Here is a 23,490-nt window from a genome sequence, read left to right as displayed (position 1 = left end):
TGTGAGTCAGGTGGTCAGTAGCCAACAGAAGCCAAGGTTGCAATGTAGCAGCAACAGTCACCTTCAAAATCATCAATTACTGAGCCACAGCTGAATGCATTTCTACGTTAAATCACAGTGCTGAAGGAAGAGAATCGTCAGTTGATTGCAAAAAGTACAGTGGAAAAATGTGTATGGAACCAAAGGAGATAGCAGAGGTACTTAATGAGTACTTTGCTTCAGTATTCACTACAGAAAAGGATCTTGGCGATTGTAGGGATGACTTAAAGCGGACTGAAAAGCTTGAGCATGTAGATATTAAGAAAGAGGATATGCAGGAGCCTTTGAAAAACATTAAGTTGGATAAGTTGCCGGGACCAGATGAGATGTACCCCAGGCTACTGTGGGAGGCGAGGCAGGAGATTGCTGAGCCTCTGGCAATGATCTTTGCATCATCAATGGGGATGGGAGAGGTTCCGGAGTATTGGAGGGTTGCGGATGTTGTTCCCTTATTCAAGAACAGGAGTAGAGGTAGCCCAGGAAATTATAGGCCAGTGAGTTTTACTTCAGTGGTTGGTAGGTTAATGGAGAAGATCCTGAGAGGCAGGATTTATGAACATTTGGAGAGGCATAATATGATTAGGAATAGTCAACATGGCTGTCAAAGGCAGGTCATGCTTTACGAGCCTGATTGGATTTTTTGAGGATGTGACTAAACACATTGATGAAGGTAGAGCAGTAGATGTAATATATATGGATTTCAGCAAGGCATTTGACAAGATACCCCATGCAAGGCTTATTGAGAAAGTAAGGAGGCATGGGATCCAAGAATTGTTTTGTGGATACAGAACTGGCTTGCCTACAGAAGGCAAAGTGTGGTTGTGGATGGGTCACATTCTGCATGGAGGTCGGTGACCAGTGGTGTGCCTCAGGGATCTGTTCTGGGACCCCTGCTCTTCATGATTTTTATAAATGACCTGGATTAGGAAGTGGAGGGATGGGTTAGTAAGTTTGCTGATGACACAAAGGTTGGGGGTGTTGTGGATAGTGTGGAGGGCTGTCAGAGGTTACAGCAGGACATTGATAAGATGCAAAATGGGCTGAGAAGTGGCAGATGGAGTTCAAACCAGATAAATGTGAGGCTCATTTTGGTAGGTCAAATATGATGACAGAATATAGTATTAATGGTAAGACTCTTGGCAGTGTGGAGGATCAGAGGGATCTTGGGGTCTGGGTCCATAGGACACTCAAGGCTGCTGTGCAGGTTGACTCTGTGGTTAAGAAAGCATACGGTGCATTGGCCTTTATCAATCGTGGGATTGAGTTTAGGAATTGAGAGTTAATGTTGCAGCTATATAGGATCCTGGTCAGACCCCACTTGGAGTACTATACTCAGTTCTGGTCGCCTCACTATAGGAAGGATGTGGAAACCACAGAAGGGGTGCAGAGGAGATTTACAAGGATGTTGCCTGGATTGGGGCGCATGCCTTATGAGAATAGGTTGAGTGAACTTGGCCTTTTTTCCTTGGAGCTACAGAGGATGAGAGGTGAGCTGATAGAGCTGTATAAGATGATGAGAGGCAATGATCGTGTGGATAGGCAGAGGCTTCTCCCCAGGGCTGAAATGGCTAGCATGAGAGGGCACAGTTTTAAGGTGCTTAATGTAAGTACAGAGGAGATGTCAGGGGTAAGCTGCTTTTTTTTTTTTTTTTTTTTTTTTTTATTTTTTTACACAGAGAGTGGTGAGTGTGTGAAATGGGCTGCCAGTGGCGGTGGTGGAAGCGGCTACGATAGGGTTTTTTTAAGTGACTCCTGGGCAGGTATATGAAGCTCAGAAGAATAGAGGGCTATGGGTAACCCCAGGTAATTTCTTAGGTAAGGACATGTTCGGCACAGCTTTGTGGGCCGAAGGGCCTGTATTGTGCTGTAGGTTTTCTATGTTTCTGTTTTTTACAGAACACCCCCAACCACAGGTTCACATTAATTTATCACGTACTGTACATCAAAACATACAGTTAAATCCGTCGCTTGCATCAACAACCAACAGAACCTTCAGGTGTGATGGTGCGAACTACAAGTGTCGTCACACATTCCATGCCCACAAAGTTCGGTAGAATAACACAAGTCGTGACAACAACAGAAACAAAACAACAGCAGAATAAACCCCTTTCCTTCCTTCCTCCCTTCCATAAGGTTTAACTGTGGAGACTGTAATACCAGGAATTCTCTACCTGCTCCGCGATCCAGCCAAGATGCTGAATGGCCCTGCAACTGGGCCCCAGGAGTTCAGCTAAGTCAGACTGTGCCTGAGGGATCAGAGCTGTGATACTGGCGTGGATCGCCATGAACCAGGCACGTGCGGTAGCAGCATCTTTGCTCCGCAGGAGAATCGCATGTCTGCCATCAGGGGAGTGCAGCTCAAATAACCTGTGGGCACAACACAGCAACAGCAGTCAGCAGCACACACACACAATGGAATCAGTCAGCCTTCAGCTCAAAGCTAGGACTGCTTACACACCCCAGTGAGATTCAGGGAAATCACACCTGCAGCTCAGAGCTAATGAGTTACAGACCACAATTCAGACAACGATCACGGAGGGAGAAAGTTACCAGGATTCTGCTGGGAGGTAATTAAGTGTTATTGGGGGTGGGTGGGGAGTGTAATGAGTGCTTCAGATATGGGGATCAAGGAGGCAGCAAATCAAGAGCCCCAAATATGGTGTCCAACTGCTGAGGTTCTAGCAACCCATGCAGATAAGAATTGACTGTAGAGAACAGCAAGCAGTCAGTGACATGGACACTGGCCTTTCATGTTGGGGGAATGAAAAGGAACATAGTGGAAGAGAGTGCTGGCTCTCTCTGGGGACTGTCCTTTGCAGTCATGTGCATGGATCCCAAAGGGTGTGCTGCCTATAGAGAAACCAGGAGGGAGAAGGGAGAGCCATTTGCTTGTGTGTGTCTGTGTTGGTCAATGGCCAACAGTGGTTACAATTAAGGCATATGAATAGGTAGTGTTCATGTTAAAATGCAGAACCACACACGATAATCACAGGGTCATAGGCTGAGCTATATGCAAATTGACAAAGTGGAAGACACTATCGCATGGTGGAAGTTCCAGGCATCTAGGTTATGAAACTTGTGAAGTTACCATAACTAGAGAGAAGGTTCTTCAGAAACTGTAAGGTTTGAAGGACGATAAGTCACTTGGACCAGATGGGTGTATACCCTAAGGTTCTAAAAGAGGTGTCTCAAGAGATCGTGGAGGCATTAGTAATGATCTTCCAAGAATCACTAGATTTTGGAATGGTTCCAGAAAACTGGAAAATTGCAACTGTCACTTTACCCTCCAAGAAGGGAGAGAGGCCAAGAAGGAAGGAAATTATAGGCCAGTTAGTCTGACCTGAGTGGTTAGTTAGATGTTAGAGTCGATTATTAAGAATGAGGTCTCAGGGTACTTGGAGGTACATGATAAAATAAGCCACAGTCAGCATGGTATTCTCAAGGAAAAATCTTACCTGACAAATCTGTTGGAATTCTTTGAAGAAATAACAAGCAGGATAGACAAAGGAGAATCAGTGGATGCTGTGTATATCGATTTTCAGGAGGCCTCTGACAAGATGCCACACATGAGGATGCTTAACAAGCTACAAGGCCATGGTATTACAGGAAAGATCCTAGCATGGATAAAGCAGCGGCTGATTGGCAGGAGGCAAAGAGTGGGAATAAAGGGAGCCTTTCTGGCTGATTGACGGTGACTAGTGGTGTTCCACAGGAATCGGTGTAAGGACCAATTCTTTTTATGTCTATGTCAATGATTTGAATGATGGAATTGATGGCTTTGTTGCAAAGTTTGCAGACAACCTAAAGATAGGTGGAGGAGCAAAAGTGCTGAGGAAGTAGAGAGGCTACAGAAGAACTTAAACAGATTAGGAGAATGGGCAAAGAAATGGCAAATAGAATTCAGTGTATGGCCATGTATTTTGGTAGATGAAACGAAAGGGTTGAGAGGAATAATGGATCGGCCATGACAAAATGACGGAACAGACTGGATGGGCTAAGTGGCCTAAGTCTGCCCCTATATCCTATGTATTTATGGTTAGAGAAGACCAGCAAAATAAGTCAGATGTAACAATGGTGCAGGAGGGAGAGCAGCTTGGGCTCAATCCTGACTCCTGCTGCTGTATGAAAGGAGCTTGGACCTTCTCCTAGGATTCAAAGTGCTTTGGTTTCTGCCCACACCTCAAAAAAGCACTAGAAGTTGAAACTGCTTTTATAAACTAGTGAGATTAGGAGAACTTTGGAGTTAATGGAAGAGAGACAGTAGGCCACAGGCAAAATGTATGGAATGAGATTGCCCCTAGCACTAAATGCCTCCTGCATCAATAATATGAAACAATGAAAAAAAGAGTAAACAGAGGTTTCTCATTAAGCAATAGAAAGGGTCATCATGACTTTAAGCAATGTTCTTAAAAGAGACTGAGCTATATGGGTAGAAAATTGGCAATAGGAAATAATAACTACAAAGATTTTTTCGACTCAAGGGAAATTCCCTGGGGTTACCTTCCTTAATATACAGCACATACTGAGTGACTTAGGATTACTAAATTAAAGATGTGCAAGTGACAGAAAACTGAACTTGAGGTCAGTATAGACCAGGTAATGTCACTGCATTGCCCTCTCAGCATTACTTCAGTAAAGATGCATTGCCTTAAAATTGATTCTCAGAATGAAGAATTCCCTGAATTGAGGCATTGAAGGAAACATTTTCAACATGAATAGGATATGGAAAGTACATCAGGAATGTAGTGTATATTGAATAATTGCAGTGAGCATTATGGGGGTTTTAAAAGATTACAGCACGGGAATACATCATGAACATCACAGATGTGTAAAGTACATCAGAACTGAGTGACATGTGACAAACTAGAATGTACATTCAATAAGGTTTTAGTAAGGGGTGAGATTAAAAAAATAGTGTGTGGGACAGAGTTTATTTCTCAGTTTTAGTGAGACCTGCTGAGACGGAGTTAATGAGGATTATGAAGTAAACCGGAGTGTTAGTGTAATAGGTGAATTTATTACGTGAAGAGCGTGGGTTGTTTCAGAGTGTAACAACAGGAACAGCGTATCACTGACAGCTCTGGGCTCTATCAGAAACACAAAGGTTTGCTGCGCTGACCACAAGAACTAACCAACTTGTCCCATTGCCCAGTCACTATTTGTTCAAGTACTTGTCTGGTTCCCTCCATTACCCCAGCCCTCAGCACACTCCAGATCAGCTGCCCTAGTTGTATTAACCAGCTCTTCTCCTCTTCTCAAAGGCATCACTTTGACCCTTGCACCAATGGGGAATCTCTCACTACTCACTGTGTGTGGAGCCTTTACACGTTTATAAATACATCTCCAGATACCATGACATCACTCTGTCCCAAAGAGAACCGCCGCTTCTCCAGTCTATCCATGTAACAGAAGTCTCTTATCCCTGGAATCACTCCATTTAGCAACTGCACACTGTCCAGGCTTTCATACCTTTCCTAGTGTGGTGCCAGAACTGGGCACCATATTCCAGCTGTGGCCCAAGAAGCGTCTCAAAAAGGGTCGTTGCAACTTGCTTGCTCTTGTACTCTGTGCCTTTATGTGTAAAGCCCAAAGACCCCAAATGCAGATACAGAATGGAATCTCGTCCATTCTTTTGACCAGTCTGACACTTTTGATTATTTATGGAGTTTAAGATCTCAACCTGCTCTCCGGATTAGACACGCTCAGGTTCCTCGTGACATAGCACATCTTCAGCGGAAAAGTCTTGCTGTCTTTAGCACTGTGATCTGGAGAACCAGAGGCTTCACCTCGCAGAGATGGAGACTGAGGTGTCAGACTGTCCCACGCAAGGTCTGCAATCAATGAGGGCTTTTTAAAGTATTGCGTCACTTCTTGGATGTAAGTAACTAGAAGAAATAAAGGACACAAGTCAAGGGAGGACTAACAAGCTAAGAAACCAAACAGTGACTCCCAATGCTGTGTGACTAATCACAAAGATCTCGAATAAACCAACCTTAACCAGACCCAGTGCTGTCCCAGAAAGTGTGATTAATCAAAAGATCTCCAACACTTCACTCTGGTATATCCCATAATCTCTGAATCTCAGCATAGATCGAAATAATGTTTCCTGCACATGCTACTTTCCTTACTGAGCACCCTATATTAATACCAGTAAGTGAAGTGTGCACACAGTGTACTCGCAAAGACTCATCATTCTGCTCCTCTTGACTGCAACATCAGCTGTCAGGACCTTCAGCTCTACAATTCCTTAACTAAAACCCTCCAATTTCCTTCCTCGACCCCGAAGACTAGTTCATGTCCATTTCTGATGTGAACTGTCTAGGGGGATTTAACACACTGAAGCAGCTAAATGAACACAAGTTGTTTTTGTACAGCAATGAAGACTAGAACTGGGTACTTCCCACATCTGATACATCTCCCCTACCTCTTGCTCCCATTATTCAGCACAAAGTAGTTCCATATTCATCCCTCGTCATGCCCTCTGTTTATACAATAACATCAACTTGCTAACACACTTGCCAGATTCTCCCACACCCCTCCAATTTAGCTATTCCATACTATTCCACGTCCTACTGCCTTCTCTTCCTCTCCCTTCTCAGAAAAAAAGGAATAAAAATTAAAATCTAAGCTTCAGCATTTGTGATTGAGATAAAATTATACAAGTGATGGAAAATCCTGCCCGAAATCAATGCCAGCAAGAGCTATTAATTCTAATCGCTCTTGCCAGTCCCAATGCCTCAAGTACACTTTGACGTGCCTTATCTATGTATTGATGGTTCCTGCCGCCATCATTCTTGCAGCCTGCGAGTTGAACAGCCTATCACCCAGGGTGAAAAGTATTCCTTGTGTATCTCTGGATTTTAAACCCCACAGCAGAAACTCAGTACACAAGGTCTCCATACACTCACATCTATCAAGGTTTAAATGAAAAACACTTAAAACAGGCGGGCAGAGCTCATATCTAGCTGCACTTTTTAAAGGAGCCATCTCCAAAAGGATCCCACCACCAAGCACATCTTGCCACTCCTACTCTCTGTCTGCTTTCCGCAGGGATTGCTCCCTAGACAATTCCCTTGTCCATTTGTCCCTCCTGGCACTTATCCTTGCAAGCAGAACAATTACTACACTTGCCCCTACACCTCCTCCCTCACTATCATTCAGGACCCCAAACAGTCCTTCCAGGTGAGGCGACACTTCACCTGTGAGTCTATTGGGGTCATATCTGGTGAACCTGGCGTGGCCTCCTGTATTTTGGTGAGACCTGACGTAGATTGGGAGACCGCTTCACAGAGCGCCTCCATTCCATTTGCCAGAAAAATCAGAATCTCCCATTGGCCACCCATTTTAATACTACTTCCCATTCTGTGGCCTTATATTCCGTCTGGGTAACCTCGAAACTGATGGCATGGACATCAATTTTTCCTTTCCCCCTTCGCCATTCCCCATTCCCACTTCCCTCTCTCGCCTGCTCATAACCTCCATCTGGTGCTCCTCCCTCTTGCCTTTCTTCCATGGCCTTCTGTCCTCTCCTATCACATTCTCCTTTCTCTAGCCCCTTAGCTTTTTCACTAATTGACTTCCAACCTTTCTACTTCTCTTTACCTCTCCTGGTTTCACCAATCACCTACTAACTTGTATTTCTTCCTCCCCTCCCCAATCTTCTTGCTCTGGTTTCTCATCTGTTTCTCCAATCCCGGTGAAGGGTCTCGGCTGTTTGCTCTTTTACAGAGATGCTGCCTGGTCTACTGAGTTCTTCCAGCATTTTGTGTGTGTGTGTGTGTGTGTGTGTGTGTGTGTGTGTGTGTGTTGCTTGGATTTCCAACATCTTCAGATTTTCTCGTTTGTGATTGAAACACTGCACACAACACTCTTCAATTCCTGGCCAACATTACCTCACACTCTAAGTTTAATTTCCTTGTGTCAACTTAATAATTACTCCTTGCTGTTTTCTAAATTCAGCTCAATATTCTGACCTGGCACCTAGAACCATCCCTACAGCTAGCAATAATTAAATTAAATTGAATTGACTTTATTACTTGCATCTTTCATATACATGAGTAAAAATCTTTATGTTAAGTCTCTGACTAAATGTGCAATGTGCAATTTATAGTAATTTATAATAAATAGTATGTACAACAGGATAGCCATATAACACAGAAATACAGTTGTGTCAGCATGAGTTAATCAGTCTGATGGCCTGGTGGAAGAAACTGTCCCAGGGCCTGTTGCTCCTGGCTTTTATGCTGCGATACCATTTCCCAGATGGTAGCAGCTGGGAACAGTTTGTGGTTGGGGTGACTCGGGTCCCCAGTGATCCTTCAGACCCTTTTTACACACACCTTTGTAAATACACTGAATAGTGGGAAGTTCACATCCGCAAACGCGGCCAAAAAGCCTTCAATAGGAATGGTTCTAACTGCAGAAAAGGAGGAAGTCAAGGAGGGATGGTCAGTGTGGGTGGAAGTCAGAAACAGGAAAAGGATAATAAGCCTACTGGGTGTTTTTTTATAGGCCCCCCGCCCCCCAACAATACTAACAGGGATATTGAGGAGCCAATTGGGAGGCAGATTCTGGAATGCTGCAATAATAGGTTGTTATGATGGCAGATTTTAAACTTTCCTAATATTGATTGACATCTCCTTAGTGCAAGGGGTTTAGATGGGAAGGAGTTTGTTAGGTGTGTTCAGAAAAGTTTCCTGATGTAATATGTAGATAAGCCAACTAGAGGAGAGGCTGTACTTGATCTGATAGCTCAAACGAAGCAGACAGTGCGTTAGTGGGCCAGTGAAGGAGTGGAGCTTTGAGGCTTTGACTCGAGAGGCTTCGACGAGAAGAGGTGGAGGACGAGCTTGTTCCCAGTTAAGTCTTCACAATATCTCCTGAGACAGTGATGTGCCTCTCATGTGAGATGTGGCAGTCTTGGGGGAACTCCCCTCTCCCGCAGAGTCACATCTGCCAGAAGTTCATGTGGCTGGGCGATCTGGAAGACCGTGTAAGGAATCTGGAGCAGCAGCTGGATGACCTTCGATTCATAAGGGAGAATGAGGCAGTCATAGATGAGAGCTACAGGGAGGTAGTCACACCTAGGCTGTCGGAAGCAGGTCGTTGGGTGACAGTCAGAGGGAGGAAAGTGAAAGTGAAAGTGAGCAGACAGGTAGTGCAGGGCACCCCTGTAGCCATTCCCCTGAATAATAAGTTTACCGTCCTGGATACTATTGGCAAGGATGACCGACCAGGTGTGAGCCACGGTGGCAGGGCCTCCGGCACTGAGTCTGACCCTGTGGTGCTGAAGGGTGGGATGGAGAAGAGGAGAGCTGTCGTCATTGGAGACTCTATAGTCAGGGGAGCAGACAGGAGATTTTGTGGACGTGACAAGGACACCCACATGGTTTGTTGCCTCCCGGGTGCCAGGGTCCTGGATGTCTCTGACCGGGTGCACGACATCCTGGTACAAGAGGGAAAGCAACCAGAAATCATGATACATGTTGGGAACAATGACATAGGCAGGAAGAGGGATGAGGTCCTGAAGTGTGAGTTTCGGGAGTTAGGCAGAAGGCTGAAGAACAGGACCTCAAGGGTGACGTTCTCAGGGTTGCTGCCAGTGCTACGTGACAGTGACGGTAAGAAATGGAGGAGATGGCAGTTGAATGCGTGGCTGAGGAGTTGGTGCAGGGAGCAGGGTTTTAGATTTTTAGATCATTGGGATCTCTTCTGGGGAAGGTGGGACCTGTACAGATTGGACGGGTTGCACCTGAACTCGAGGAACTTCTTGCAGGTAGGTTTGCTAGCATGGATCGGGAGGGTTTAAACTAATTTGCGAGGGGGATGGGACCCAGAGCGATAGAGCAGTGAAAGAAGTGCATGGAGTAAAGCCAGATCTAACATACAGAGAGGCTTTGAGGAAAGAGAAGCAGAGTAAACGGTGTAAAGACAGTAAGGTAGTAGGGCTGAAATGTGTGTACCTCAATGCAAGAAGCATCAGGAACAAAGGTGATGAACTGAGAGCTTGGATACATACATGGAATTATAATGTAGTGGCCATTACAGAGACTTGGCTGGCACCAGGGCAGGAATGGATTCTCAATATTCCTGGATTTCAGTGCTTTAAAAGGGATAGAGAGAGTGGAAAAAGGGGAGGAGGGGTGGCATTACTGGTCAAGGATACTATTACAGCTGCAGAAAGGGTTGTAATGTAGCAGGATCCTCTTTTGAGTCAATATGGGTGGAAGTCGGGAAAAGGAAGGGAGCAGTTACTCTATTGGGGGTATTCTATAGGCCCGCTGGTAGCAGCAGAGATACAGAGCAGCAGATTGGGAGGCATATTTTGGAAAGGTGCAAAAATAACAGGGTTGTTATCATGGGTGACTTTAACTTCCCTAATATTGATTGGCTCCTGATTAGTTCCAAGCGTTTAGATGGGGCAGAGTTTGTTAAGTGTGTCCAGGATGGATTCCTGTCACAGTATGTGGACAGGCTGACCAGGGGAAATGCCATACTAGATCTAGTACTAGGTAATGAACCGGGTCAGGTCACAGATCTCTCAGTGGGTGAGCATCTGGGGGACAGTGACCACCACTCCCTGGCCTTTAGCATTATCATGGAAAAGGATAGAATCAGAGACGGCAGGAAAATTTTTAATTGGGGAAAGGCAAATTATGAGGCTATAAGGCTAGAACTTGCGGGTGTGAATTGGGATGATGTTTTTGCAGGGAAATGTACTATGGACATGTGGTCGATGCTTAGAGATATCTTGTGGGATGTTAGGGATAAATTTGTCCCCATGTGGAAGATAAAGAATGGTGGGGTGAAGGAACCATGGGTGACAAGTGAGATGGAAAATCTAGTCAGGTGGAAGAAGGCAGCATACATGAGGTTAAGGAAGCAAGGATCAGATGGGTCTATTGAGGAATATAGGGAAGCAAGAAAGAAGCTTAAGGGGCTGAGAAGAGCAAGAAGGGGGCATGAGAAGGCCTTGGTGAGTAGGGTAAAGGAAAATCCTAAGGCATTCTTCAATTATGTGAAGAAAAAAAGGATGACAGGAGTGAAGGTTGGACCAATTAGAGATAAGTGTGGGAAGATGTGCCTGGAGGCTGTGGAAGTGAGCGAGGTCCTCAATGAATACTTCTCTTCGGTATTCACCAATGAGAGGGAACTTGATGATGGTGAAGACAATATGAATGAGGTTGATGTTCTGGAGCATGTTGATATTAAGGGAGAGGAGGTGTTGGAGTTGTTAAAATACATTAGGACGGCTAAGTCCCCGGGGCCTGACGGAATATTCCCCAGGCTGCTCCACGAGGCAAGAGAAGAGATTGCTGAGCCTCTGGCTAGGATCTTTATGTCTTCGTTGTCCACGGGAATGGTACCGGAGGATTGGAGGGAGGCGAATGTTGTCCCCTTGTTCAAAAAAGGTAGTAGGGATAGTCCAGGTAATTATAGACCAGTGAGTCTTACATCTGTGGTGGGAAAGTTGTTGGAAAAGATTCTTAGAGATAGGATCTACAGGCATTTAGAGAATCATGGTCTGATCAGGGAGAGTCAGCATGGCTTTGTGAAGGCCAGATCGTGTCTAACAAGCCTGATAGAGTTCTTTGAGGAGGTGACCAGGCATATAAATGAGGGTAGTGCAGTGGATGTGATCTATATGGATTTTACTAAGGCATTTGACAAGGTTCCACACGGTAGGCTTATTCAGAAATTCAGAAGGCATGGGATCCAGGGAAGTTTAGCCAGGTGGATTCAGAATTGGCTTGCCTGCAGAAGGCAGAGGGTCGTGGTGGAGGGAGTACATTCAGATTGGAGGATTGTGACCAGTGGCGTCCCACAAGGATCTGTTCTGGGACCTCTACCTTTCATGATTTTTATTAACAACCTGGATGTGGGGGTAGAAGGGTGGGTTGGCAAGTTTGCAGACGACACAAAGGTTGGTGGTGTTGTAGATAGTGTAGAGGATTGTCAAAGATTGCAGGGAGACGTTGATAGAATGCAGAAGTGGGCTGAGAAGTGGCAGATGGAGTTCAACCCGGAGAAGTGTGAGGTGGTACACTTTGGAAGGACAAACTCCAAGGCAGAGTACAAAGTAAATGGCAGGATACTTGGTAGTGTGGAGGAGCAGAGGGATCTCGGGGTACATGTCCACAGATCCCTGAAAATTGCCTCACAGGTGGATAGGGTAGTTAAGAAAGCTTAAGGGGTGTCAGCTTTCATAAGTGGAGGGATAGAGTTTAAGAGTCGCGATGTAATGATGCAGTTCTCTAAAACTCTGGTTAGGCCACATTTGGAGTACTGTGTCCAGTTCTGGTCACCTCACTATAGGAAGGATGTGGAAGCATTGGAAAGGGTACAGAGGAGATTTACCAGGATGCTGCCTGGTTTAGAAAGTATGCATTATGATCAGAGATTAAGGGAGCTAGGGCTTTACTCTTTGGAGAGGAGGAGGATGACAGGAGACATGATAGAGGTGTACAAGATAATAAGAGGAACAGATAGAGTGGATAGCCAGCACCTCTTTCCCTGGGCACCACTGCTCAATACTAGAGGACATGGCTTTAAGGTAAGGGGTGGGAAGTTCAAGGGGGATATCAGAGGAAGGTATTTTACTCAGAGAGTGGTTGGTGCGTGGAATGCATTGCCTGAGTCAGTGGTGGAGGCAGATACACTAGTGAAGTTTAAGAGACTACTAGACAGGGTGTATGGAGGAATTTAAGGTGGGGGCTTATATGGGAGGCAGGGTTTGAAGGTCAGCACAACATTGTGGGCCGAAGGGCCTGTACTGTGCTGTACTATTCTATGATATTGGGAGATGAACCAGGTCAGGTGTCAGATCTCTTGGTGGGAGAACATTTTAGAGGTAGTGACCACAACTCTATCTCCTTCACCATAGCGCTGGAGAGGGAGGGTAGACAATAATTTGGGAAAATATTTAATTGAGGTCGGGGAAAATATGATGCATTTAGGCAGGAACTTGGGAGCAGATATTCTCAGGGAAATGCACAACCGAAATGTGGCAAATGTTCAGGGAACATTTGCATGGCGTTCTGCATCGGTACGTTCCAATGAGGCAGGGAAAGGATGGTGGGGTTAAAGAACCATGCTGTGCAAAGGATGTAGAAAATCTAGTTAAGAAGAAAAGCTTATGAAAGGTTCAAGAAACTAGGTACTGTTAGAGCTCTAGAAAATTACAAAGTTGCTAGGAAGCAGCTTAAGAATGGAATTAGGAGAGCCAGAAGGGGCCATGAGAAGGCCTTGGTGAGCAGGATTAAGGAAAACCTCAAGGCATTCTACAAGTATGTGAAGAGCAAGAGGATGCGTCCTGTGAGAAAAGGACCAATCAGGTATGATAGTGGAAACGTGTACATGAAGTCAGAGGAGGTACTTAAAAGAATAATTTTTTTCAGTATTCAACAGGCAATTGTGGGGACAATTTACAGTGGACTGAAACACTTGAACCTATAGACATTAAGAAAGAGGATGTCCTGAAGCTTTTGAAAAGCATTAAGTTAGATAAGTCACCAGAACTGGATGAAATATACCTTAGGCTACCGTGGGAAGTGAGGGAGGAGATTGCTGAGCCTCTTGCGATGATCTTTGCGTCATCAATAGGGATGGGAGAAGTACCAGAGGATTGGAGGGCTGCAAATGTTGTTCCCTTGTTCAAGAAAGGGAATAGAGATAACCCGGGAAATTATAGACTAGTGAGACTTACTTCAGTGGTGGGCAAGTTGTTGGAGAAGATCCTGTGAGGCAGGATTATGAGCATTTGGAGAGACATAATCTGATTAGGGATAGTCAGCATGGCTTTGTCAAGGGCAGGTTGTGCCTTACAAGCCTGATTGAGTTCTTTGAGGATGTTTGAAAACACATTGATGAAGGCAGAGCAGTGGATGTAGCTTATATGGATTTCAGTAAGGCATTTGATAAGGTTCCCCATGCAAGGCTCATTCAAGAAGTAAGGAGGCATGGGATCCAAGGAGACCTTGCTTTGTGAATCCAGAATTGGCTTGCCACAGAGGCACAGGGTGGTTGTAAATGGTTCATATTCTGCATGGAAAACAGTGATTAGTTATGTTCCGTAGGGATCTATTCCGGGAACCCTCCTCTTTGTCATTTTTATAAATAACCTGGATGAAGAAGTAGAAGGGTGGGTTAGGAAGTTTGCTGATGACACAAAGGTTGGGGGTGTTGTGGATAGTCTGTAGGGTTGTCGGACGTTACAATGGGCTATCAATCGGATGCAGAACTGGGCTGAGAAGTGGCAGATGGAGTTCAACCCAGGTAAGTGTGAAGTGGTTCATTTTTGTAGGTCCAATTTAAAGACAGAATATAATATAAATGCCAAGACTCTTGTCAGTGCGGAGGACCTGAGAGATCCTCCACACTGGGGTCCATGTCCACAGGACACTCAAAGCTGTTGCGCAGGGTGACAGTGTTGTTAAGAAGGCGTATGGTTTGTTGGCATTCATCAGCCGTGAGGTAATGTCAAGCTATATACGACCCCACTTGGAGAACTGCGTTCAGTTCTGGTCATCTCATTACAGGAAGGATGTGGATACTATAGAGAGAGTGCAGAGGAGAATTATGAGGATATTGCCTGGATTGGAGAGTGTACCTTATGAGAATAGGTTGAGTGTACTTGGCCTAGGTTGAGTGTACTTGGCCTTTTCTCATTGAGCAAAGGAGGATGACAAGTTACCTGATAGAGGTGTAAAAGATAATGAGAGGCATTGATTGTGTGGATAGTCAGAGGCTTTTCCCAGGGCTGAAATGGCTAAAACGAGGGGACATAGTTTTAAGGTGCTTGGAATTAGGTACCGAGGGGATGTCACTAAGAGAGTGATAGGTGCATGAAATGCACTGTTGGTGGCGGTGGAGGAATTGGATACAATACTGTCTTTTAAGAGCCTCTTAGATAGGTACATGGAGCTTAGAAAAAAAGAGGGCTATACACTAGGGAAATTCTAGGCAGTTTCTAGAGTAGGTTACATGGTCGCCACAACATTGTGGCTCCAAGGGCCTGTAATGTGCTGTAAATTTTTATATTCTAATTCCATCATCCAAATCATTGACATATAACGTAAAAAGCTGTCCCAACACAGCCATTGCTGCTCTGCCTTCATCCCTGCCAGTACATCCTTACAAACAATTTTGCCCATCTCCTCTCATGCCCCTGTAATTACCTTTATTCCAATGTAATACTGATTCATCATATAAATATTATAGCAAAGAAAACACAACAGCACCTCTACTTCCCCAGGAGTCTGCAGAAGTTGGCATGTCATCAAAAGCCTTGACAAGCTCTATAGATGTGTGATGAAAAGTGCAGTAAGTGTGTTGACTTTGAGCGGAAAATCCTACAAGCAGCAGTAGATTCAGCACCGTACATCACGGGTAAAAACCTCTTAACCATTGAGCACATGACATGAAGTGTTGCCGCAGAAAAGCAGCCCCCCTCATCTAAGATCCTCATCACCTGGACCATATTCTTTTTTTGCTGCTGTCATCCAGTAGAAGGTACAGATGCCTAGAACCAGCACCACCAGGTTCAAGAACAGTCACTACCCCTCAACCACCAAGCTCTTGAACAAAAGGGGTTAGCTACACTCGGTTAAGGACTCTGTTATATTGTTACTTCATGCTTGTTGTTTATTGCTATTTATTTATACCTGCATTTGCACAGTTTGCTTACAGTTAACGGTGTTTATAGTTACTGTTCTATAGATTTGCAAAGTACGCCCACACAGAAAAAGAAACATGGGGTTGTATGTGGTGATATGCATGTACTCTGATAATAAATTTTACTTGGAATTTGAACATCTGACTTTAGCTTCTCCTCAGTCTGTGGGGTGAATTATACCATACGATGATCACTGGCTTCTAAGGGTTCCTTTACCTTCTGATTCATTGCACAACACCCAATCCAGAATAGCCGATCCCCTAGTGGGCTCTTCCATGAGCTTCTCTAAAAAGCCATCTCATAGGTATTCTAGAAATTCCCCCTCTTGGGATCCAGCACCAACCTGATTTTCCCAATCTACCTGCATATTGAAATCCCCTATGACTATTGTAATATTGCACTTTTGAAATGCATTTTCTATTTCCCGTTGTAATTTGCAGACATTTGCTACCGGCTGAGGGTCTACATACAACTCCAATCAGGAATTTTCTACCTTGCTATTTCTTAGATCTACCCACAACAATGCAATACCTATCACCTCTTCCTAAGGATTTGATTTCATTTTGTACCAACACAGCCACACCATCCCCTCTGCCTACCTGCTTATCCCTGTGATACAACTTGTGTCCTTGGATGTTAAGCTACCAACTAAAATCTTCCTTCATTCACAATTTCGTGATTTTAGTACCCCTGCCTAACAACCCAACACCTTCCTCCCACCCTCTGGAATGCATTGCAGCACCACAAAAGATTCGCCATCAAGTAACCAGTTCCAATCTGTATTCAGTCTCATAGTTTATTCCTACTGGGACTTATTCACAGTTTATCATTCTTCTTTTCAATAACTATGAATAATCTTTTCATCATCATATGCAGACAGGAGCTACTAACCAAGTACGTAGGTCCCACATTTCTAGAGAAAATGCTGTCAACAAAAACAGGAGAGAAACACAGCTCCCTTCTCAGAGCAACAACAGATCTGTCTGGTGTTTATGGCCTTGATAGTGAGCACTGTCAATCATTCAGCCACTTCAGTTCCTCTCCAAACGAGCCGCAGCTGTGATGCTCATCTTTAATGACCACTCTAACAGGAAATATGCTCTCAGTTTACTTTGAAATCTATTTCCTGATTAATTCAATCCTGTCTTCCAACAGGACTCAACTGCAACTAACAAGAACTGCCCCATCCATGGAACGCACTTCAGATGCGCATGACCATTTACACACTGACAGCCTCAAATATAACATTGTCACAGCGTGCTCAGAATGCACAGCATGAAGCTCAGTTTCCGTAACCACTGTGCTACGAATAGCCTGGCAGAGGCTGCTCACTGGGAGATGAATGCAGGAGAAAGTTTAGCAAGTTGGCGGATTTCTTATTTAATGGATGAGGCTTTGCAACCCAAGCCGGCAGACATTGGAAATCAGAGCAACACACTCAAAATGCTGGAGGAACTCAGCAGGCCAGGCAGCATCTATGGAAAAGAGTACAGTAAAGGGGGCAGAGAGCTGCCTTACTGAACAACTGTTGCGCCTGGAGAACCAGACATACTGTCATTAATGTTCCAGCAATTTGACCCCATGATAGTGAGAGAATGGTGATATCTGACATGAAAAATACTGATGGTGTTGGTAGGGTAATCATAGTCAAATGCACAAAAACACGTATGCACAGGTGCAAAGAAAAATTTATAACAGCAACACACACATATAGGATCATATAAGAAGCATTCAGAACAAAAAAATACACAACTTTACAAGGAACTCAATTAAAAGGAAATAAAAACATTCCAAAGTGATCAAAGTAGTCAGTGTTTCTGTACTATAAGTGATTAACGATGAGACTTTATAAGGCATTCATCAGATCGCATGTGGAGTATCGTGAGCAGCATGTGCTAGCATTGGAGAGGGTCCAGAGGTTATATGAGAATGACGCCAGAAATGAAAGGGTTAACATATGAAGAGCATTTGATGGCTCTGGGCCTGTACTGGCTGAAGTTTAAAAACTGGGGGGGGGGGGGGGGGGTCTCCGATAGTGGGCATCTAGCGGAGCCTAGGACCAGAGGACGCACTCTTAGAATAGAGGGATGTCCATTTAGATCAGAGATGGAGTCATTCTTTAGCCAAAGGGTGGTGAATCTGTGGAATTCATTTCCACCAATGACCACTGAAGTGCAGGCCACTGTACATATTTAAAGTGGAAGTTGATAGGTTCTTGTTTAGCCAGGGTGTCAAAGGTTATGGGGAGAAGGCAGGAGAATGGAGAATACTGTTGATAGGGTAAATAAAGCAGCTATGTTCAAAGGGTAGAGGAGACTCAGTGCACCAAATGTCCCAAGGATGGTTGTAGTTGGGAGTTGAATATCCATGGGTACACGCTATATCGGAGGGATAGGAAGGTAGGCAGAGGAGGTGGTGTGGATCTACTGGTAAAGAATGGCATCAAATCAGTAGAAAGATGTGACATAGGATTGGGAAGATGTTGAGGTCTTGTGGGTTGAGTTAAGAAACTGCAAGGATAAGAGGACCTTGATGGCAGTTACATACAAGCCTCCCAACAGTGGCTGGGAGGTGGACCACAGATTACAACAGGAAATAGAAAAGGCATGTCAAAAGGGCAATGTTACAGTAGTCATGGGAGATTTTAACATGCAGGTCGATTGGGAAAATCAGGTCGGTAATGGATCTCAAGAGAATGAGTTTGTTGAACGCCAAAGAGATGGCTTTTTAGAGCAGTTTGCCATTCAGCCTACTAGGGGATCAGTTATACTGCATCGGGTGTCACAGCTGTCCCCCGCTTTTCGAACGTTCGCTTTATGAAACCTCACTGTTACGAAAGACCCACATTAGTACCCTGTTTTTGCTAACAGAAGGTGTTTTCACTGTTATGAAAAAAATCAGCGCGCGATAAAAGGCAGCGCACACTCCAAGCAGCTGCTCTCCCCCCCGATTTGGAACAGCATTGCTTTAACATGTGCCTGTGAGCAGCGGTTTGCAAGATGAGTTCTGAGGTACTGGAAAAGCCTGAAAGAGCTCGTAAGGGTGTTACACTTAGTGTAAAACTAGATATAACTAAGCGTTTTGATCATGGTGAACAAAGTAAGGACGACATGAGTTTGGCTTGTGGAAGCTGATGAAGACGATCTTGAAGCGGTTTTGGCATCCCATGACCAAGATCTGATAGATGAAGAGCTGACATAATTGGAAGAGGAAAGGATAACAATCAAAACCGAATGCAGTAGTGAAATGAACGTGAAGCAACTGCATGAGATTTTTGCTGCAATGATAAAGTACGACTTTAATTTTGAAAGGGTACGTAGGTTTAGGAGATATTTGCAAAATGGTTTGAGTCCTTACAAAGAACTGTATGATAGAAAAATGCGCGAGGCTCAGCAGTCAAGCAAGCCTTCCACATCAGCCACAGCAGACAACGAGCCTTGACCTTCGTCATCGAGGCAGGCAGTCATAGCAGAAGATGAGCTGCCTGTTCTAATGGAAACAGATGATGAGATGACACCCCAGTGTCCCACCACCCCGCGATTCGTGGAGAATGCAGTGGTAGCCGGGAGGCACACAGCACATCTTTAAGAAAAAAGCCGAAATAAACATGCTAATTAATTAGGTGCCGCCCCACACGTAAATGTCGGCCTTAATCAGAGGCGATGTAATCAGCACTGATCTGGCCCAACAATTACGTGCTGGGCGGCACCTAATTAATTAGTATGTTTATTTCGGCTTTTTCCTTAAAGATGTGCTACATGCCTCCCGGCTACTGCTGGACTCCTCGTGCTTCGCGGCAATGTATCGGTCGGTAGCCTGGAGGATGGGGGCCACTGCACCACCCCAGCCTGCGACGACTCAGTCTAACACACCATCATCAGTGTGCTCGGCACTGAACCAATTCCGGTAAGTGATACTACACTGTACATACATTATTTCTACTTTATATAGGATTTGTATTTTTACGTGTTATTTGGTATGGTTTGGCAGCTTCATAGCTTGCACCGTGTTTTTGCCAACAGCGCTTGCATGAGATCTTCTGTCGATATTTGGCATGATTTGGTAAGTTATTTTTGGGTCTGCGAATGCTCACAAGATTTTCCCATATAAATGAATGGTAATTGCTTCTTCGCTTTACCACATTTCGGCTTACGAACCGTTTCACAGGAACGCTCTACCTTCAGATGGCGGGGGAAACCTGTATATAATGATCCGAAGGTGATTAGGAAGCTTAAGGTAAAAGAACCCTTAGGAACCAATGATCACAATATGATTGAGTTCAACTTCAAATTTGACAGGGAGAAAATAAAGTCTGACGCAACAGTATTTCAATGGAGTAAGGGAAATTACAGTGGTGATTTGGCCAAAGTAAATTGGAAGGAGCTGCTGGCAGGGATGACAGCAGAATAGCAATGGAGGCGCTTCTAGGAAAAATGAGGAAGGTGCAGGACATGTTTTTTCCAAAAATGAAGAAATACTCAAATGGTAGAATAGCACAACCGTGGCTGACCAGGCAAGTCAAAGCCATTGTAAAAGCAAAAGAAAGGGCATACAACAAAGCAAAAATTAGTGGAAAGATAGAGGATTGGAAAATTTTTAAAAACTTACAGAGAGCAAGTAAAATCAAAGTGGATAGTAAAAGCTTTTTCAAATATGTAAAAAATAAAGAGAGATGAGAGTGGCTTAATTAGGAAGGGGAAAAAAGATTATGAGAGAAAACTGGCAGGGAACATAAAAACTGACTATGAAGCTTTTATAGATATGTGAAAAGAAAAAGATTGGTTAAGACAAATGTAGGTCCCCTACAGACAGAAATAGGTGAATTGATTATGGGGAGCAAGGACATGGCAGACCAATTGAATAACTACTTTGGTTCCGTCTTCACTAAGGAGGACATAAATAATCTTCCAGAAATAGTAGGGGACAGAGGGTCCAGTGAGATGGAGGAACTGAGGGGAATACATGTTAGTAGGGGAGTGGCGTTAGGTAAATTGAAGGGATTAAAGGCAGATAAATCCCCAGGGCCAGATGTTCTGCATCCCAGAGTGCTTAAGGAAGTAGCCCAAGAAATAGTGGATGCATTATTGATAGTTTTTCAAAGCTCTTTAGATTCTGGACTAGTTCCTGAGGATTGGAGGGTGGCTAATATAACCCTACTTTTTAAAAAAGGAGGGAGAGAGAAACTGGGGAATTATAGACCAGTCAGCCTGACATTGGTGGTGGGGAAGCTAGAGTCCGTTATCAAAGACGTGATAACAGCACATTTGGAAAGCCGTGAGATCATCGGACAAAGTCAGCATGGATTTGTGAAAGGAAAATCATGTCTGACGAATCGCATAGAATTTTTTGAGGATGTAACTAGTAGAGTGGATAGGGGAGAACCAGTGGATGTGGTATATTTGGATTTTCAAAAGGCTTTTGACAAGGTCCCACACAGGAGATCAGTGTGCAAACTTAAAGCACACGGTATTGGGGGTAAGGTATTGATGTGGATAGAGAATTGGTTGGCAGGCAGTAAGCAAAGAGTGGGAATAAACAGGACCTTTTCAGAATGGCAGGCAGTGACCAGTGGGGTACCGCAAGGCTCAGTGCTGGGACCCCAATTGTTTACACTATATATTAATGACTTAGATGAGGGAATTAAATGCAGCATTTCCAAGTTTGCGGATGACATGAAGCTGGGCGGCAGTGTTAGCTGTGAGGAGGATGCTAAGAGGATGCAGGGTGACTTGGATGGGTTAGGTGAGTGGGCAAATTCATGGCAGATGCAATTTAATGTGTATAAATGTGAAGTTGTCCACTTTGGTGGCAAAAACAGGAAAACAGATTATTATCTGAATGGTGGCCGATTAGGAAAAGGGGAGGTGCAACGAGACCTGGGTGTCATTATACACCAGTCATTGAAAGTGGGCATGCAGGTACAGCAGGGGGTGAAAAAGGCGAATGGTATGCTGGCATTCATAGTAAGAGGGTTCGAGTACAGGAGCAGGGAGGTACTACTGCAGTTGTACAAGGCCTTGGTGAGACCACACCTGGAGTATTTTGTGCAGTTTTGGTCCCCTAATCTGAGGAAAGCCATCCTTGCTATAGAGGGAGTACAAAGAAGGTTCACCAAATTGATTCCTGGGATGGCAGGACTTTCATACGATGAAAGACTGGATCAACTAGGCTTATACTCACTGGAATTTAGAAGATTGAGGGAGGATCTTATTGAAACATATAAAATCCTAAGGGGATTGGACAGGCTCGATGCAGGAAGATTGCTCCCGATGTTGGGGAAGTCCAGAACAAGGGGTCACAGTTTGAGGATAAAGGGGAAGCCTTTTAGGACTGAGATTAGAAAAAACTTCTTCACACAGAGAGTGGTGAATCTGTGGAATTCTCTGCCACAGGAAACAGTTGAGGGAAGTTCATTAACTATATTTAAGAGGGAGTTAGATATAGTCCTTGTGGCTAAAGGGATCAGGGGATATGGGGGGGGGGGGGAAGGCTGATACAGGGTTCTGAGTTGGATGATCAGCCATGATCATACTGAATGGCGGTGCAGGCTCGAAGGGCTGAATGGCCTACTCCTGCACCTATTTTCTATGTTTCTATGGATACAGGACCACTAGAAAATGAGGCAGGAGAAATAATAGCGGGAACAAGGAGACGGCTGATGAACTGAGTATTTTGCATCAATTTTCACTGTGGAAGACAGTAGTAGTATGCTTGATGTTGTAGTGTGTGAAGAGAAAGTGCTCAAAAAGCTGAAAGACCTAAAGGTACTTCAGTCCTTAGGGCAAGTGAAATACAATGCTGGAAAATGCATGGTCATGCTCTTTGGTAGTAGAAATAAATGTGCAGGCTATTTTCTAAAGGGGGAGAAAATCCAAAAATCTGAGATGCAAAGGGACTTGGGAGTCCTTGCACAGAACACCCTAAAGGTTAACTTGCAGGTTGAGTCGGTGGTGAGGAAAGCAAATGCAATGTTAACATTCATTTCAAGAGGTCTAGAATCCAAGAGCAGGGATACGAGGCTGAGGGTTTATAAGGCACTGGTGCAGCCTCACCTTGAGCATTGTGAGCAGATTTGACTTCCTCAGCTAAGACAAGATGTGTTGGCATTGGAGAGTGTTCAGAGGAGGTTCAAACAAGGAACGTTTGACAGCTCTGGGTCTGCACTCACTGGAATTTAGAAGGATAAGAGGGAATCTCATTGAAATCTTTCGAATGTACTTAGGACAAGAGGGAACAGCCTCAGGGTAGAGGGGTACCCATTTGAAACAGATGGGGATAAATTTTCTCAGCCAGAGGATGATGAATTTGTTACCAGAGGCAGCTGTGGAGGCCAGGTCATTGGGTGTATTTAAGGCAGAGATTGATAGGTTCTTGATTGGACACAGCACCAGAAGTTACAGGGAGAAGACTGGTAGGTGAGGCTGAGGAGGGGAAACAAGGATCAGCCATGCTTGAATAGCCGAGCAGACTCAATGGGCCAAATGACCTAATTCTGCTCCTATGTCTTATGGTCTAATGTTAGCATTCATTTTACGAGGACTAGAACACAAAAGCAATGCTGTAATGAGAGGCTTTGTAAAGCACTGTTGAGCCCCCACTTGGAGCGTTGTGAGCAGTTTTGGGTCCATAATCTGTAAAAGGATGTGCTGACATTGGAGAAGGTTCAAAGGAGGTTCATGAAAATGATTTCAGGAAAGAAAGGCTTATCATATCAGGAGCATTTGATGTCTCAGGACCTGAACATGCTGGAAATTAGAAAAATGAAGGGGATTTCAAAG

At 44.4% G+C, this 23,490-nt stretch overlaps 1 protein-coding gene across 2 annotated transcripts in view; it reads right to left on the bottom strand.

The window, feature by feature from the left end:
• Positions 1 to 23,490, bottom strand: part of sntb2 (syntrophin, beta 2) — a 49,943-nt gene that overhangs the window by 22,064 nt on the left and 4,389 nt on the right. For both annotated transcript variants that reach the window (XM_072280069.1, XM_072280068.1), the window contains exons 2-3: positions 5,720 to 5,924; positions 2,211 to 2,406 (exon numbers count right to left, since the gene is read on the bottom strand). In XM_072280069.1, coding sequence (XP_072136170.1) covers positions 2,211 to 2,406; positions 5,720 to 5,924 — 401 coding nt within the window. The remainder of the gene's footprint in view (positions 1 to 2,210; positions 2,407 to 5,719; positions 5,925 to 23,490) is intronic.

The sequence above is a fragment of the Mobula birostris genome, chromosome 15 (assembly GCF_030028105.1).
Source record: "Mobula birostris isolate sMobBir1 chromosome 15, sMobBir1.hap1, whole genome shotgun sequence".
NCBI lineage: Eukaryota > Metazoa > Chordata > Chondrichthyes > Myliobatiformes > Myliobatidae > Mobula > Mobula birostris.
The sequence above is the reverse complement of the archived record's forward strand: the minus strand, read 5'-3'. Positions and strand labels throughout refer to the sequence as shown.